Source organism: Pan troglodytes, chromosome 13, assembly GCF_028858775.2.
Source record: "Pan troglodytes isolate AG18354 chromosome 13, NHGRI_mPanTro3-v2.0_pri, whole genome shotgun sequence".
Classification (NCBI taxonomy): domain Eukaryota; kingdom Metazoa; phylum Chordata; class Mammalia; order Primates; family Hominidae; genus Pan; species Pan troglodytes.
In genome coordinates, this window is record NC_072411.2 from 131392231 (window position 1) to 131409785 (window position 17555).

General features: G+C 39.2%; 1 protein-coding gene across 3 annotated transcripts in view; it reads right to left on the reverse strand.

The window, feature by feature from the left end:
- The window catches only part of PID1 (phosphotyrosine interaction domain containing 1), a 250284-nt gene that overhangs the window by 130782 nt on the left and 101947 nt on the right, over positions 1-17555 (reverse strand). For all 3 annotated transcript variants that reach the window (XM_526050.8, XM_024355104.3, XM_063790847.1), the window contains exon 2: positions 4894-5040. In XM_526050.8, the coding sequence (XP_526050.2) occupies positions 4894-5040 (147 nt within the window). The remainder of the gene's footprint in view (positions 1-4893; positions 5041-17555) is intronic.

Here is a 17555-nt window from a genome sequence, read left to right on the forward strand (position 1 = left end):
TATGATATTTTTAGTACTTTCCTTATGCTTTCTGGTTTCTGTAAGAAAAGATAACATCCCAATCCAATTAAACAAGGTAAATCCTCCAGCCTTGGACATCTGGATGAAAGAGAGCAGGATGGGATGGTAGGCACGGAACTCAGAATCCACTAAGGAGTGTGTAACGACTCACCTGCCAAATCAACTAGCCATTACATTTTTTTTTAATTTTGTATAGTCCATGAGATCCTGATACTGACCTATGAAAGGTGCAAAAGCAGAAGCCTGAAGAAAAGAAACAACTTGCTCAAAATCACATGACACAACTGCCCCACCTGTTTCAAGAGGTACCTGTGGATAGACACAGAACCCACCCAGTGGCAGTGGAATCCGGTGTTGGGGAGCACAGGCTGTGGAGTCAGAATGCTGCAGTTCAAATCCAGGCTCTGCTAGTTACTAACGAGGGACCCTGGGACAGTCAGATGAACTTCTCTATGCCTCAACTAGTTCATCTGTGAAATGAGGCTACATCTGGCACTTAAACCGTTGAGTTGCCATGAGGAAGAAATGGCTCTATGCCATGAAAAGTGCATAGATGAGTGCTTAATGCATTAATTAACACCTGTTCTTTAATGTCAGTTCTGTATTATTAAGACTTCTATTTCTATTTTGTTTTTTCTTTTTTTTGAGACGGAGTCTCGCTCTGTCGCCCAGGCTGGAGTGCAGTGGCACGATCTCGGCTCACTGCAAGCTCCGCCTCCCAGGCTCACACCATTCTCCTGCCTCAACCTCCCGAGTAGCTGCGACTACAGGTGCCCACCACCATGCCCGGATAATTTTTTGTATTTTTAGTAGAGACGGGGTTTCACCGTGTTAGCCAGGATGGTCTAGATCTCCTGACCTCGTGATCCGCCAGCCTCGGCCTCCCAAAGTGCTGGGATTACAGGCGTGAGCCACCGCGCCCGGCTATTTTTTTTATTACTATGGTCATCATTATTATCACTATTTTGTGAAGGCTTTGAGGACATCAGTGAATGGGCCTGCAAGTCTCAATGAAAGGAGGGCAGCTCCTGCTGGAGGATAAGGTGGCACACACAGTGCTCACATCTGATCCAGTAATTCCAGAGCCCAGTTCTTCCTTAGAAGTCAGCTTTCTGGACTGCGATAGCAAATCCACCAAATCCCAATGTCCATCCCACTCCCCACCTCCCAGGGTACGTGTCTGTTCATGTCACTTACGTTGCTCTTGTCACATTACTCTGCAGAACTTCAACCTCCAAACATGGTTTGCCTTCATGTCAATTACATGGTATAATTTAAAGTGCAGGCTCCTGTTCCCCACCACTAAGCTGAGTGCCTGAGTCAAAATCTCTGGGAAGAAGGTCCAGGAGTTTGCTTGCCAGGGGATTCTGATACTCACACAAGTTTCAGAAGTACTTGTGATTTATTTATTTGGGCACTTGTCTTATTCCTTCTACTTGGCTATACGTTGCATCCCCCCACAATACCTATTTTTATTCCTTTTTCCACAATACCATGTACACAGTAGGTTTTCAATGACTACTAATTCAATAAATGTTTGCTAACAAGCTGAAGCCACCTAGGATTCCATCTTGCTAGATAGGAGGAGAAAGGTGTGACAAGCCATCATTGCTGCAGCAAAATCACACACAGCGTCTGATACTCCAAACAGCTCCAACAAGAGTCCTAATGCACTGCAGTGGGTTGTACAGTTAAATAACTCTACTCCAGAAAAAAAAAAAAAAAGTGGCAGCAATAGAGGAGAACACACAAAGACCCAGCTGCCCGAAACATGAATAGCCTAGCAAGGCAATCCCGTCAGGACCCACGGAGAATACAGATCAGCAGAAAATGGGAAATCTGAGATGAGCTAGGGTCTCAGTGGTGCTCGCCATAACCCATTTTCAACTCCCCCTTTCCTTTGCTTCCTCCTGCCTCTTTCCCTCCCCAAACCCAAAGTTATAAGAGCTATTAGGAAAAAAGAGCGACTACTGTGTGAAGGCGGAGGGTCCCGTGAGCTGGCCCTGCAGCTGGGCCCGGGCTACATTGTGTTCATTATTCCTGGGAGGCGTGAGCCCGAGACAGCGTTCCTTCTGCAGCTGGCATCTTGTGAGCTAAGTTACTAGCAAGAATCAGAGAGGAAACACTGGGCTTTGTTCTTGAAGATGATCAGAAAAAATTGGGGAAGATCTAAAAGGATTTTAAACCAAAATTTCAAGGTTCAAATAGATTTTTTTTAACAAAACTCAGAACACAAAAGTGACACTGTCTTTGAGAATTAAAGAATAAAACACCAGTACATTTCCAGTCAAAACTTAAGTGTATTCTGTCAATAGTATACAACTTGGAGAATTAACACGTTGCAGGTTTTCTTCCTTCAGATAGAATAATAACGCTGGAAAAGCCCTCAAGAGGTGTTGGCCCAGATTCCTGACTCCAGGGTTATGATTATCTATGCCTGGAATCGCCTCTTCAAGGTTTCTAGGGATGGAGAGTCCATAAATTTTTTATAGCCCAGTGGAATGTGTTTTTCTCCTTGAATGCAGAAGTTCTTCCTGGTGTCCAAATGAAATCACTGTCGATTTCCTTTGTCTAGCTAGCCACACATACCGAGGCCAGCGGAACCCTTGCCCTCTTTGGCACACTCTTCTGAATTCCTACTATTTTTTTTCAACGTCCTTTTAAAAGTAAAATAAATGAGTACAACCTAAGGCAGCACACAGAAAAAATTAGTCCAGGAGACATGAACCCTATAATCCTTTTCAGAAAAATGATGGTTTTTATTCTAGCAAATATTTTTCTCTCTCTTACAAACACACACACATTTATTTAATATCTAAATTAGATTGTTAGATTGCTAGGTATTTTTATTTTAAAACTGTGTAGTTTTTGCCCTTCCCGTTTTAAACATACTTTATAGGCTTTATCACACTTAATTCTCCTCCATATACTTGTCCCTACTGATTTCATCTTGCTTTGAGGCACCATCTTTCCTCATAGGAACAGAAATCAAAATAGCATTAATAAATCTCCTGAAGAATGTATAACGAATTTGATCTCATATCACTTTCAAATTTATAATTCCCTTGTATCATCAATTCACCAAAAGCATTAAATGCAAGGTACCTAATGCCAGTTCTGTTGATTCACTCTCTCCTGTTAAGGCAGAGCCACTGACAATAGCTCTTGGGAAGTTGGAAGTTCTCCTTATCAGAATTACCATTTAAAATCACTTTAAAATGAGTCACACAGCTCACTTGCCTTATCCCACTGATGATTCCCCCATCATAATTAGAATGAAACCTAAACTTCTCGCCATGACCACAAGACTCTTTCCCCCCCCACCCCCAGCACCACCACTCATCACAACTTTCTCAAGTTCTCAGGTACACTGGCCCATTCCCTGTTGTTCCCAAACACACCAAGACCACCCACCTCATAGAATTAGTACGCCCTATTCTTTCGCCTGAAAGATTCTCCTGCAAGTTCTTCACAAATTGGATTTCTCACTAGTCATGCTTGTTTACCTAGATTTTCTCCTCCCATGCCCCTCAGTGAGCAGTTAAATCCCACAAAGATGCTGGTGGGTTTTGCCCACACTGTGACACTATGCCGGTCAGACAGTGAGCACCCAATGAGTATGTGTGGAATGAATGAATGTGGATGAGGTTTTGTGCATACCACCATCACCCAAGATCGCTGTAGACGCCAACCTGACCACAGCTATGCGAGAACTGATTCCTTCACACTAAGCAATAAGGAAAAGGAGTATATCTCGAAAGCAATAAGGAAAGCATCAAGGAAAGGAGTATATCTACAAATTTATGAAAGAAATCCATATACAAATGCACTTTCCTTGTCTCTGATTTTATTTCCACTACTCAAAACAAATTTCTGATGATAAAACATGCATAAAACATATTTTCTTTGTGATCTCTAAATTGATTACTATATTCATCAACTCAAGCAAAAGAGAGTATCGTGTGAGAAAAAATCCAAAGCTTACCAAAATTATACATTTCATTTCTAGTTTTGTTTCCACGTTGGCATTAAAGTTTGCATAAATGAAAATGCTTTTTCTGGATTCTGAGGCATGAATATTAGTATAAATTTTGAGAGCTGAAGCAAAGCAAAAACTGCAAAATTATCCCTAAAGGATTTGGAGAGTATAACTGTTAGAAAACTTGATTTTTTATGTTTTTTTCATTCTTCAAGATATGTTTTATTCAGATTGAAAGAACAAAGGGAAGAATTATCATTAAGAACAAAAGTTTTCTTGTGAACTCCAAAGTTCCACAGAGCTACAGAAATCACAGAGAGAATACAATTTTATTCATATATACTAAAACCTAGGTCTTTAGGCCGGGCTTGGTGGCTCACATCTGTAATCCCAGCACTTTGGGAGGCTGAGGCGGGCAGATCATGAGGTCAGGAGATCGAGACCATCCTAGCTAACATGGTGAAACCCCGTCCCTCCTAAAAAGACAAAAAATTAGCCGGGCATGGTGGCGGGTGCCTGTAGCCTGTAGTCCCAGCTACTCAGGAGGCTGAGGCAGGAGAATGATGTGAACCCAGGAGGCGGAGCTTGCAGTGAGCCGAGATCACACCACTGCACTCCAGCCTGGGTGACAGAGCGAGACTCTGTCTCAAAAAAAACAAAAAACAAAAAAACCCTAGGTCTTTAATGCGTGTCCAAAAGTGATAGTGTTAGGTCATTTAGAAAAATAAAACAGGATATGAATTCAGTCTACCATCACTCTGTGAATTTATTTTGTTGGTCATTTTATATTTTCATTCTTAAAAATGATTACCATTGTGAAACATAGGTCTCAAGCCCACACATCTTTGAGGCTATCTCACCAAGAGAACCCCTGCTGGCCACGTGCCCCATACCTTGCAGCCACTGTGAGTCCTTGTCTTCATCAGCGGTGTGGTCGTGCACAGCTCAATGGCCTCCGGCTCATGGAAGATGACCGCTGGGAGAGGTTCCTTTTTCAGTGTTAAGACATTCAATTTAGACTTCAGCATGGTCTGAAAGTGCTGAAAAGCAGAAAAATAAGCCACATGTAGTTTAATCACTTGGACTTATATGTCCTACAATTGTGCATTAAACCCAGTAGCAACTTGTTTTATTGACTCTGTTCTATTAGGGGAGGCCAAGAGATATTTAGTAAAACAGAGGAGGGGGAACTGTGTCCTGTCAGGACGTCACTCAGATGAAACTGTGGAGACAGTCAATTCCTAAGCAGAGTCCACAGAAACATGACTTAGTGGTAAAGTCACCTCACCAGGACATTATGTTCTGAGAAGCTCTTCCAACGTACTGTATACAGATGAAATTGTGGCAATGGAATCCATGCAGATTCAGCTACATAAGATGTTTGGAAGAGGATGTTATAGGGGTTATTTTGGGAAAAGTCTAGACACTGTAGAAGGAGAACAGATGAAAAAGTACACAAGACTTCTGTTCTCTGCCTTCCTGAGCTCTTTCATGCACTGGCTGTAGAACCTTAGGAAATTCACTACTTTAGGACAGACCATTTTTATCTGCTGTCTTAGGCCAGGACCCTAGGTAAATATCCATTTCATATGCAACATCCGTTGGCTCTTGTTGTGAAAGATGCTCAGAATCCAACCAGATTCAATTACTGCTATCCATACCACCCAGTCTAAGACCCCTCTTTCCTTGGTCTATGATAATGACATCCAAACTGGTCCCATCACTTCCAACTTTGTCCCTATACAGAGAACTACCCCACCGTCACCAGAGAGATCCTTCTAAAATCTAATTGTGCCATGCCACCTCTGCTCAAACCCTCCCATGTCTTCCCATCTCCTCATGGAAAAATTCCAAGTTCTTACCTTGGCCTTTGAGACCACACATGATTCAAGGACCTACTGCCTCTCTGATTTCATCCTCCATCCCCATCCTCTCATGTAGGGGTCCAGACACAGTGTCCTCCTTACTATCCTGAGAATAAACCAAAGACACTTGTGCCTTAGGACCCCTGATCACGCTGCTCCTGTCGTAGGTATCTGCAAGTCTTGCTTCCTCGCCTCCTTGAGGTCCCTGATCAAATGTCACCTCATGAGACAGCCCTTCCTCATCAAAATATAAAGCAGCCAGCATACATATACACACACAAACACAGACTCATGCCTGGCTTCATGTGCCTACAGCCTGTGCTTAGGAGGGCCTCACACTCAGAAGGACTCCATACTTGGTTCAATGCCTTTGGTTTAATGTCCCCATCTTGAAAGTGGGAGGCCAAGGAAAGGGGATCACGTGAGCTTACAAGTTTGAGACCAGCCTGACCAACATGGTGAAACCCTGTCTCTACTAAAAATACAAAAATTAGCCGGGCGTGATGTCAGGCACCTGTAATCCTAGCTACTTGGGAAGCTGAGGCAGGAGAATCGCTTGAACCTGGGAGGCAGAGGTTGCAGTGAGCCGAGACCACACCACTGTACTCCAGCCTGGGAGATAAGAGCAAGATTCCATCTCAAAAAAAAAAAAAGTCTTAATAATGTTATTTTGAACTTGTATTCTGTAAGGAAAGTCTGATGGGACAGTGGAGCACAGATGTGAGTGGATAAGAAACATACAGTGTGCGCATCCCCCATCCTTACCACCCACCTTCACAGAGCATTAGTGATGCCCCATAAAGACAGAATTCTGTTCAACTCTTGACATGTAGGAATTTAGCAAGAGTCAAAGTGAGTACAAGGTAAGTATTTAAGACTTGAATAAGCAGGGGCACGCACAGCCCCAAGAGGCCGTGCATTGGAACCAGAACTTGCTTCAAGTTCAGGAAGAAATTAGCCTTGTTCTAAGAAACAGGAATGATCATGGAATCCTATCACATCCTTTCCCACTTGTATTACTTCCCTGTACAAGGCAACCACCTACGTACTGAAATGATAACACAGAAGGAAAGGGAAAGGTGAGGCAGACACAGTTCCTTCTCCTTTCAGTCCTTCCTTACTCATCAGTAAGATGAAGGCAAAGTGGTGAGAGAAAGTGCACGTATCAAGAAGTGAGATAAAAACAGGTAAGTTAGTTTTGTGCAGCGTTTTCACTGTTCCGATAAAAACAAAATACAGCATGAACTAGAAAATGCAAATTGGATAATTTCTATGACCCCACCCTTACATTTGCATTTAAAGTAGGCACTGCACAATGTAAATTCATGCTCAGAATCTAAATGTTTAATTTTTCTTTACTTAGAACAGCATTAAATGGCAAATAATAATTTTAAAAACACCAGGACTATTCCAGACAAAGATTTATTTTAAAAAAGCTTTATGTTTTGGTACCTTCAATGGTACATTTCTTCTGCTTTTTCCATAAGAAACACTGAATTTTCATTTTACACTGGGCCCTATGAGTCGTGTAGCCAGTTTGCACACATATATACTCATCTCTGCCTACTCCTTGTCCCTGCTTTATTGTTCCTATAATTTATCCCTACTTATCGCCACTATAAGATTATGTACTTGCTTTGTTTACTTTATTGTCTTCCAGTAGAATATAAAAGCACCATAGGAGCAGAAACTATTTTATTCAAGGACGTATCACAAGGGCCTAAAACAGTTCCTGGCACATTTCAGAAGTCCAATGAATATTTGTGGAAGGTAATGAAGGTAACATAATTTTAAAAAACAAACCACAAATATTAAAAAAAAAAGAAAACTAAATCAGGATTCACAGACTAGATCAGCTCACTGCTTCGTCCAAGTTGACCTTAAGGACCTGGTATGGTTTATGAAACAAACACAAGACTGAAAGAAGTGGATAATGATACACACACACAAGTACCTTCGCCTCAGTAAAAACTGCCAAAAACAGTTCTTTAAAAAGTAGAGATCATTATGTTACATGAAATAAGCCAAGCACAGAAAGACAAACATTGCATGTTCTCATTTATTTGTGGGATCTAAAAATAAAAACAATTGAACTCATGAGCATAGAGAGTAGAAAGATGGTTACCAGAGGCTGTGAAGGGTAGGGGGTGCTGTGGGGGAAGGCAGGGATGGTTAATGGGTACAAAAAAACATAGTTAGAAAGGATGAATAAGACCTACTATTTGACAGCACAGCAGGGTGACTGTAGGCAATAATAACTTAATTGTACATTTTAAAATTAATTAAAAGAGTGTAATTGGATGGTCTGTAACAAAGGATAAATGCTTGAAGGGATGGATACCCCATTCTCCATGATGTTATTATTGTGCATTGCATGCCTGAATCAAAACAGCTCATCTCACATAAGGGCAGTAGAAGTTTTGGAATTTGTGGCAAGACAAAGTGTCTTGTTCACAAGTCCACTAGGACTCCATCTGGCCTCTCTGGTGGTCCATTTAAAGCATTGACTTGGCTAGGCTACCATGCCCAGTTATTCAAACACCAATCTATGTGTTGTTGTAAAGGTATTTTGTAGATGTGATTAAAGTCCATAATCAGTTGATTTGAAGTAAGGGAGAGTAAGCTAGATAATTAGGGCAAATTTGATTCAGTCGGTTCAAAGACCTTAAGAGGCAGCCCAGACTTCCCTGAAGAAGAAAATATTCCTCCTATGGATGCCAGCTTCAGCCCACGGTTCCAGCCCACCCTTTCTGACAGTCTCCTTTGCAGTTTTGGACTTTTCTTGCCAACCCCCACAAGTGCATATGCCAATTCCTTGAATAAACCTCTAAATATAGATGTCCTACTAGTTCTGTCTCTCTGGCTGAACCCCAATTGTTACAGCCACCTTGTAGAATAAAAAGTTGCCAGCTCTGAGGGCAACTTCTTTTTAATGGAAAAGAGACTTGCCCTTAAGTTTTCCAGAGTGTTTGACTTGAATTTAAAAAAGAAAAGTAAGGGCAAGTCTTCGTATTTCTTCCAGAAACTTCGTAATCTGGAAGTTTCTGTCCTTGCTCCTAATAGATTCCAGCCCAATGCAGAGTGTAGGGTTTGGAGTTGCCAACAGGGGACAGTGGTCTGGAAGGAGCCACATAGGTCACTGAGAGTGAGATCTGAAGGTGGTTTGCCAAGTTGGTTGGGAAAGAAATTGGGGCCAACAGAGGAACAGGATGAAGGAAGAGGGAAGCTCCAAACGTGAGGTTTGAGTAAGTGGGGGTATCTCCCCTGTCTGCCATTTTCCTCAGGCTCTACAAGACATTCATAAAAGCACAGAGCATCAATCCAACTTCTGCCACACACCAATTTTCTGAAGAGGGCACGAGAAGTGGCCCTGCTTTCAGGAGGTTGAGACAACCACACTGCCTGGAAGTTCCGAGATGGTCTTCCCATCCGTGTTGTAAACCAAATGCCGCAACCATTGATTCAGTCACTAAGCAAACAGGGACTGAAAGGTGTGGACCAGCACACCTGCCCCTTTGATTGCTTGGCTGGGGAGCCAAGTGAAATAAATACACAGATAAACAGAAAAAGAAAAAAAAAAAAAAGCTAAATTGGAGACAGGAAGATAACAGAGTTCAAATTCCAACTTCAACACAATATGTTGTGCAACCTCAGCTACCTAACTCTTCTAAGCTTGTCTTCTCCAGCCAGGCAGGCATGTGCCACACATTTGCCTGCTGATTCATTCCACCTTCCCTGAACACCTATATGCAGCCAGATACTGTGATAGGCACAGCTGGAACAGAAATAAAACATTAGTCTCTGCTTGAAAGGGTTTCTCACAGTTGATGGAGACTATTAAGTCCAATGAAAACTGCAAATCTGTGTGAGAAGTTCTATAGCAAAGCTAGAGAGAGACTAAGAAAATATTTGAGGTGAAACAGAGAAAATGATTCCTTTAAAACGGGTACCTTCAATGGCTTTGTCCTCTTTGCCCACTATCAAAAGATGATGGTTAAAGAGGGAAATAAAATGTGGATTGCTTGATGAATTATTTAATCTATAAGAATACATCTTCCTATGGCAAAATTAACATTTTATGTAACTCTGAGTGGCTCTGGTACATTTTTGGTGGTTAAAAGCATGAGAGTTATAGCTGCTTCTGCTTTGGAACACTCTTCTGTCCCCTTCCTTGGGGAAGCTTCTCCACTACTGCATGCTGCCTTGTTGAATGAGGCTGTCAGTCACAGTTCCTTGCCCCCGACACTGAATAACGTCATTGCCCCCTTTACACAAAGAATATGCAACATGACACAGGCTGACCATCTGAGTGTCTCATGTCCCTGCCCAAAAGCATTGGTTCAGAGGAAACTCAAGACTGGCTGAACAGAATGTCCTGGAGATGGGCATGCAGGGTTGTGGACTGGGGTGATGTGAGCCCAGAGCTGCTGCTGGCCTCCTTCCCAATCGAAGTCAGCCTGAGAGTGAGACCACACTGAGACAAGGAAAGACAGAGATAGACAGAGAAATTTCCTGAGAAATGGAAAGACAGCCTTCGCATCATTGAACTCCTGGATCCAGCTGTGTCTAACTCAGATCCATCCAGGGACCCACCTAGAATATGAACCAGTGGACTGAATTTTATGTTTAAACAAGCTTGAATTGGGTGTCTGATCCTTGCAACTAAGAGAATCTTGCAATACAAATATATGGTAATGAAAAATCGCCTGTGAAAATAAAAAGAAGCCATTAACAAAAATTTTACAAAGACGTCATCAATTTTAAAACTGCAGAAATGCATGGTAACGTTATCTCTTTTTTAAAAAAGTGAATCTTGTACTTATTTGAATAGACTAAACCTTAATGATAAAGTACCAATAATCTGAAGTAGGTATTACGGTCCCCAGGTTATCCATATCTAAGACAAAGCCCTCCGAGGTACTGCCAAATGAAATGAATTCCACCTCTCAAGAAACAGCCAAACAGTGTACCTGCAGTGGCATCCCACTTAGGTGGCACATGCTCTTACTGGATAACAGAGTCCTATATGCCATACCCAGTTCTGTGGCCTTGTACTTCCTGGTCCTGTTTTCTCATCTGTCAACTTTAAAATGTTATATTAGCCATGTCAAAAACAGTATCACTTGTACTTTGCATGCACAGGCAAGTGCAACACAGACAATGCACCTTAAAATAGCAAAAAGAAATAGCATTATAAAAAGGCAACAAAAGAAGAATCTAATAGAGGAGCTTGGAAAAGCTACTGCTTGCAAACCAAAGGTGCACAGAGATCCATAAAGAAAATGTGTTATTCATTTTTAAAGAAGTGAATAGTGTTGTAGAAAACTAGGGCACTGCCCTGGACAAATTAAACAAAGGTTGGCTTTCTGCATTGGGTGTTTTATGTGTGATCCCAAAATAGAGCCTCTAAATCAAGCCCCATTATGCAGACGGGGTAATCGCCATGCCCTGTATAATTTTACAGTTGGCGCTGCTTCCTACCCCTATTCAGACATTAATCTCTGACAGTTTAGCAAGTGGCAATTTACATATTTTACCAATTCAAATTGGTTGTATCTCACCTTTGTATTGATTTTGTATCCAAAATATAAAACATCTTTGGAAGGCAAAGCCTGCTTAATGTTTTTATAAGATAACTGGAACACTACCCATACTTAAAAGAGAGGGAAGGCATTAAGATTTTAATCTTTGGTTGATCCTTGCATGTTGAAGACAGACTATAATGGTCAGTTTTAACTTGCAAATTACTGACTTATTAATGCCCTAATCGAGCTTCAAAAATATGGCAAATGTTCATCTTAAGAGAACCACAAGGAACAATTGGGTGAATCAGATTAATGGAAAACTTCAGTCCAAATAAATGTTAATTTGTACAAGTGCACAGAAAACACTAGGGCTTTGACATTCTATTTATAATCATGCTTCATTTTATTACTTTGGGGATTCGAAAGGATTAATGGAACTCACTTGTGGTTTTCTCACATTCTATACCACTTATTGTAAATAAGGTATATTCAGGCTCCAACTATGAGAAAAGAAACCATAGTGACACTTTTTTGTGACCTTTAATAAGACATCTTGCTTATTCTTTTTAATGAAAATTCTTAGATTTCTGCTTTTAAGCATTTATTCTAGCATTTTTCACAGAAATAAATGACATACAAGCAAAATAAAATTCTGTTAAACAATTTGTATATTTAACAACTAATTTGTATATAATTAAAAGTAATGATATGGAAGAAGAAAACTTTTACTTAAAATGACCTTTTATTTAAACTTTTTTAAACTATTTTTCTCTTACATATTAGTTCAACTTATAACCTATAAACATTTTTCATGCTAAGAGTTTGTCTATTTTTTCCTTTGACCCTTTTTTAATGCAAAATAGGTCGAATAATCTCCAAAATCTAGCAGGCATATACAAAATTAAACCTTCTTCTTCAAGAATTAACCTTCTTATGAAGTTTATGTCAATCTGGCATTTCAAGAAAAGAAAAACCTACACCAATTTGGCATTTATCTTCTTGTTACAATTCATCCTAGTCACTGTCTTATTCAAAATAGTTTCAGTTTAATTTTAAAGGCCTACATCCAAATCCTTATAAATTTAAAAGGCGCTCTATATCTATTAAAGAAATGGCTATTACTAAGCTAACTGAAAATACTCATGTTCACACAGCCATATTTATTCATGCAGCTTTGATCATGGAAGCATTTTTTTTTAACATCCCAGAGTCTCTCAAGTGATTATGTGGGAGAGGCACCAAAATAACTCCGTGCCCAAGGAGTATGCAAAAGCCCCCAAGGCTTGTGAAGGGCTCACTTACTCAGTGGGGAGAGAGAGAGAGGGAGAAAGAGAGTGTGTGTGTGTGTGTGTGCGTGTGTGTGTGTATACTCACTAATTCATTGATTTTGTCACTGACTTGAAATACACACACACACGCAAATGTGTTATGTTCCTAGTTAAGCAGTTTCTGTCATCTTCTAAACCATTTTGCTATATGTAAACAGTTATTTTTCCATTTTTCTAACTGTGAACAGTTAAACAATTCATTGTTAAACATGGGTTACAAGCTGCCTCTAGGTAAGTTGTATTTAATTCACAGACTGCTTTGTTGTTAAAATTTGAAGTGGTTTTCAAAAATTGAAATACATACATAGTTGAAATCTATATTTCCATGTCTTTTGAAAAATCAGAAGTTCTGCAAAAGGAACATTCCCTCATGGTTAACAATTAGCTCCAGCTGACTGTTGCAACTGCCTTATTGACCTAGGGGCTTTCCTCTGCAATTGGCCATGGTCTCTGCCTGCCCTCCTGCCAACTTTCTCATTTATACTAAACACCATTTGCTATTTTTATAGTCATTGTATGCCTTACCAAATTCACTCCTATACATTACTTGCTTGTCCCTTTTAGGCATTTGAATTTGCAACCCCTGATGTAAAATGCCAAATGCTAGGAGCACAGAACAAAAATTTCACCTACTCATGAAAAAAAAAAAAATCAAGTATAGCTGAATTGACTCCTACCTATATTTAAATTATGAAAATTGAACTAAGAGGGTGTGAGTCAGTGAATGATAGAATAATAATATAACACAATATAAACAGGTCAACATGTCCGTCTGTCATTGCACTCAATGAGGATGGGACATGAACAAGTACTTAGAAATCTGCTCTTCTCTGAGTTATTCCCACATGCCCCTTGTGGTGTGAGTATCTTGTTGCACTGAATACAATTAAAATGCTAACAATCAATATTGTTTACTTCCACTTTTAATCAGGACGAATTAACATGAACAGGGATGACTCTCCTACTTAAAACAACCAAAAGTTAAGAAACAACAGTTTGTGACCCTGGGTATGAAGCAGTGAAGGACAGTGGCCCCTGAGAGATGTGAAACAAATGAGGTAAGATGTACACCTGCCCAGCTTCCTGCCTTGAAACAGTTTGCAGGCTGCAGAGCAGGGAGGAGAAACACAAGCAGGGCGCAGCGGAATCCCTGAGCTAAGGAGACAGAGATGAAAGCCTGGGGGGACAAACAAGAGAAGAGAACTTCACAGAGAGAGAATTCTGTAAATTTTCAGAGGGTCTCCTTAAATATTCAGCTGACTACTGATCAGCATATGCATAAAAGGAAACTCAAGGCTGGACAAGATCTACTGGAAAGAATAAGAGATTAGAGTGCTGGTGCTCACACAGGGCCAGTTACATTGCCTGCTCGCATCAGCCAGACTGAAAAAACTCATGAGTCACAGAGCAATGAGTAGAGAAATAACGAAGTTCTAGTGCCACTAGTGGGGAAATTAGCACTAGACTACATGTTGCTCTGGTCTCACCTACAAATCTTAAAAGGAAGATTCAAAGGATCAGATTGCTTCCAAGTAATTTAACAGAATCTAACAACAACAAAAAGTTGAAGAATATAGGAATACAAAAATATCCAGTATCCAATAAGGTAAAATTTAAATGACCTAACATCCAATCAAAAATCACCAGACAAGGCCGGGCATGGTGGCTCATGCCTGTAAACCCAGCACTTTGGAAGCCTGAGACAGGCAGACCGCTTAAGCTCAGGAGTTCAAGACCAGCCTGAGCAAGATGGTGAAACCCCATCTTTACTAAAATTACAAAAAATTAGCCATAGTTCCAGCTACTTGGGAGGCTGAGGTGGAAGGATCACTAGGCCCAGGAGTTCGAGGCTGCAGTGAGCTATGATCAAGCCACTGCACTCCAGCCTGGGTGACAGAGCGAGACCCAGTCTCAAAAAAAAAAAAAAAAAAAAAAAAATTGTCAGACATGAGACATGCAAAAATGGAAGAAAATAAAATCCATGAGGGTTAATAAACCAGTTAATGAAAGCCTACCCAGAACTGACAACCATGTTATAATAAACAGGCAATGACCTTAAAACTATATTCAATGTTACACTGATGGTTTTAACCAGTGCAATAAGGCAATAAAAAGAAATAATAAGACTCCATATTGGAAAGGAAGAAGTAAAATTGTCTTTATTCATAGAAAATTTGATTATCTTTGTAGACAATCCAACAATTCTTTTAGATAACCTAAAAAAAAGCAAACTACTAGAATGGATGAGTTTAGCAAAGTTGAAGGACACAAAATCAATATACAAAATTCTATTGTTTTCTATTGTCTAGCAATGAAAAATTAGCAATGACAGCAGATGTCCTTATAAAAGACTTGTACACAAATGCTCACAGTAGCTATATTTTTAAGAGCAGAAAATTAGAAACAACCTAAATGTTTCTCATCAAGCGAATGGACAAACTGTGGTATATCCACACAATGGAATGCTCCTCAACAAAGTGAAAAGGAATAAACTACAGATGCACACTACAACATAAATTATAAAACAATTATCCTGAGAACACAAACAAAAAAAGAGAACATACTGTATGATTCCATTTATATAGCATTGTAGGAAATAGATCAATGGATAGTGACTGAGAGAAGATCAGTTGTTGCCTGGGGATAGTGAGGAACGAAGAGAGGAGAGTGAGGTACATGAAGAAAGCTTTGTGGTTATGGTCTCATGCAGGTTTACAAATATCCAAACCTACCAACTTGTGCACTTTACATATGCATGGTTTATTATATGTCGAGTATACCTCATTAAAATTATTTTTCAGAGAAAAAATAGTTTCAAGTAATATGGCCCTTTAATTCATTCAAATGGCTTCATCTGATTGCTCAATGCTAGAGGGAAAATTTGCTGAGTGGAACAGACTAAGAAATAAATTCTGACCTCTAAAATGGTGCCTTCCTAAGAGACTCCCAAGTAAAATTTTGACTTTACATGATTTTAATCTCCATGCTGACTTTGAAACTTAACTGTTGCATTGATATTACTCCCTATGAAATTAATAGTCAATGTGCTTCTCCTTGGATAAATGGCTAATTCTAGGACTGGGGCAAGAAAAGCAAAAGATGATCCTAGGGCATCTTGTTGAGCTAGAAATGAAGACGGTGCTCATAAAATGATGAGGACTTGTCGGATGAACGCTGGGAATAACCTGAAATAGCTCTCAACTTGGCCAACATTAGACAATTTCAGTAACAATAAATAATGGTTGCAATGGATTATAACCCTAGACTAAAAAAAAATCAATGAACAGTACTGAAAAGAAAAGAAAGGAAGGGGAAGGGGAAGGGAAAGGGGAAGTGGAAGGGGAAGGAAAGGAAAGAAAAGGAAAGGAAAGGAAAGAAAGGAGAGAAAAGGAAGGAAGGAAGGAAAGAGAGGGAAAGAAGAAAAGAAGAAACGAAAGAAGGGAGGAAAGAAGAAACTCATCCTTACAGTAAAGTTATTCTTTTATAAATATAGAAGAAATTATCAAAATCTAAAGTTACCATATTGCAAACACTATAGCAATGTTTCAGGCATGAATCATTGTTTAAGGCTAAAATTAGTGGGCTAAATATGATGAGAATGAAGATATTTATATTGTCTCAAAGAATCTTTCCAGAAGATAATTATTTTACAAAGAGAACTTTACTTTGGCAAAACCTGGCAGACATTACCTTGACTGAGGGACCAAAATAACCATCTCTAACAATGAGAAATATTGACATAACTTGTCTCTAAATATAATATACTGAGAAGGTTACAATGCCACTTCTGTAGTAGTCCTGCCAAAAATGCATAACCTGAATGTGATCATTAGAAAATACAGACAAACCCAAACTGAGAGACATTGTCAAGAATAACAGGCCAGAACTCTTCAAAAATGTTACAGTTATAAAAGGCAGAGAATGACAGTAGAACTGACCAGATTAAAGAATACTAAAGAGATATGACTACTAAATACAATATATGATCTTAAATTGACATATACCTCATAAAAAGGCCTTGGTGGAACAACTGATAAAATATGAATCAGTTCCTAAAATTACAAAATAGTATTTTACCAATATTACTTTCCTGGTTTTTATTATACTATGATTATACAAAATTTAATCATTTGGGGATGCTTGAAAATTCTTTATACTATTTTGTCACTATTGAAATCTAACATTATTTTAAAATGAAAAGTTTTAAAAATGGAAAGTAGTCTTTGAATTTTTGAATTTTTATTTTAATTGTTGTTAAACATCACTTGTACATTTTCAAATAATACTTTTTAGAACTAACTTTAGATTTAACTTGTGTTCATATTTTAGCATCATACAGCTACTATTCCAGTGTAGACTAAGTTATATTCTAGTTTCCGACAAGAAGTCTGTTATAATTCTTAATTTTGTTCCTTGTAATATGTCTTTTGTTTCTGACTGCTTTTAAGATTTTCTATTTATTTTTAGTTTTCAACTGTTTGGATATAATGAAGCCAGTTATATAGCTTGTTTCAGTATTTGTCATGTTTAGTGTTATCTTGAATCCGTAGATCTGTGGTTTGATATCTTCCATTATTTTTGGAAAATTTTCAGCCTTTATGTCTTCAATAGTTCTTCCATCCCATTCTCTCTTCTCCTTCTGGCATTTCAATTACATATATTTTAGACCATTTTATAGTATCCCACAAATCTTGTATGGTCTGTTTTAACTTTATACACTCTTTTTTCTTTTTGGATTTCAGTGCGGGTAATTTCTCTTGACCTATATTCAAGTTTACTTATTTTTCCTTTGGCTGTGCTGAATCTACTAATAAGCTCATTAAAGGCCTTCTTCATC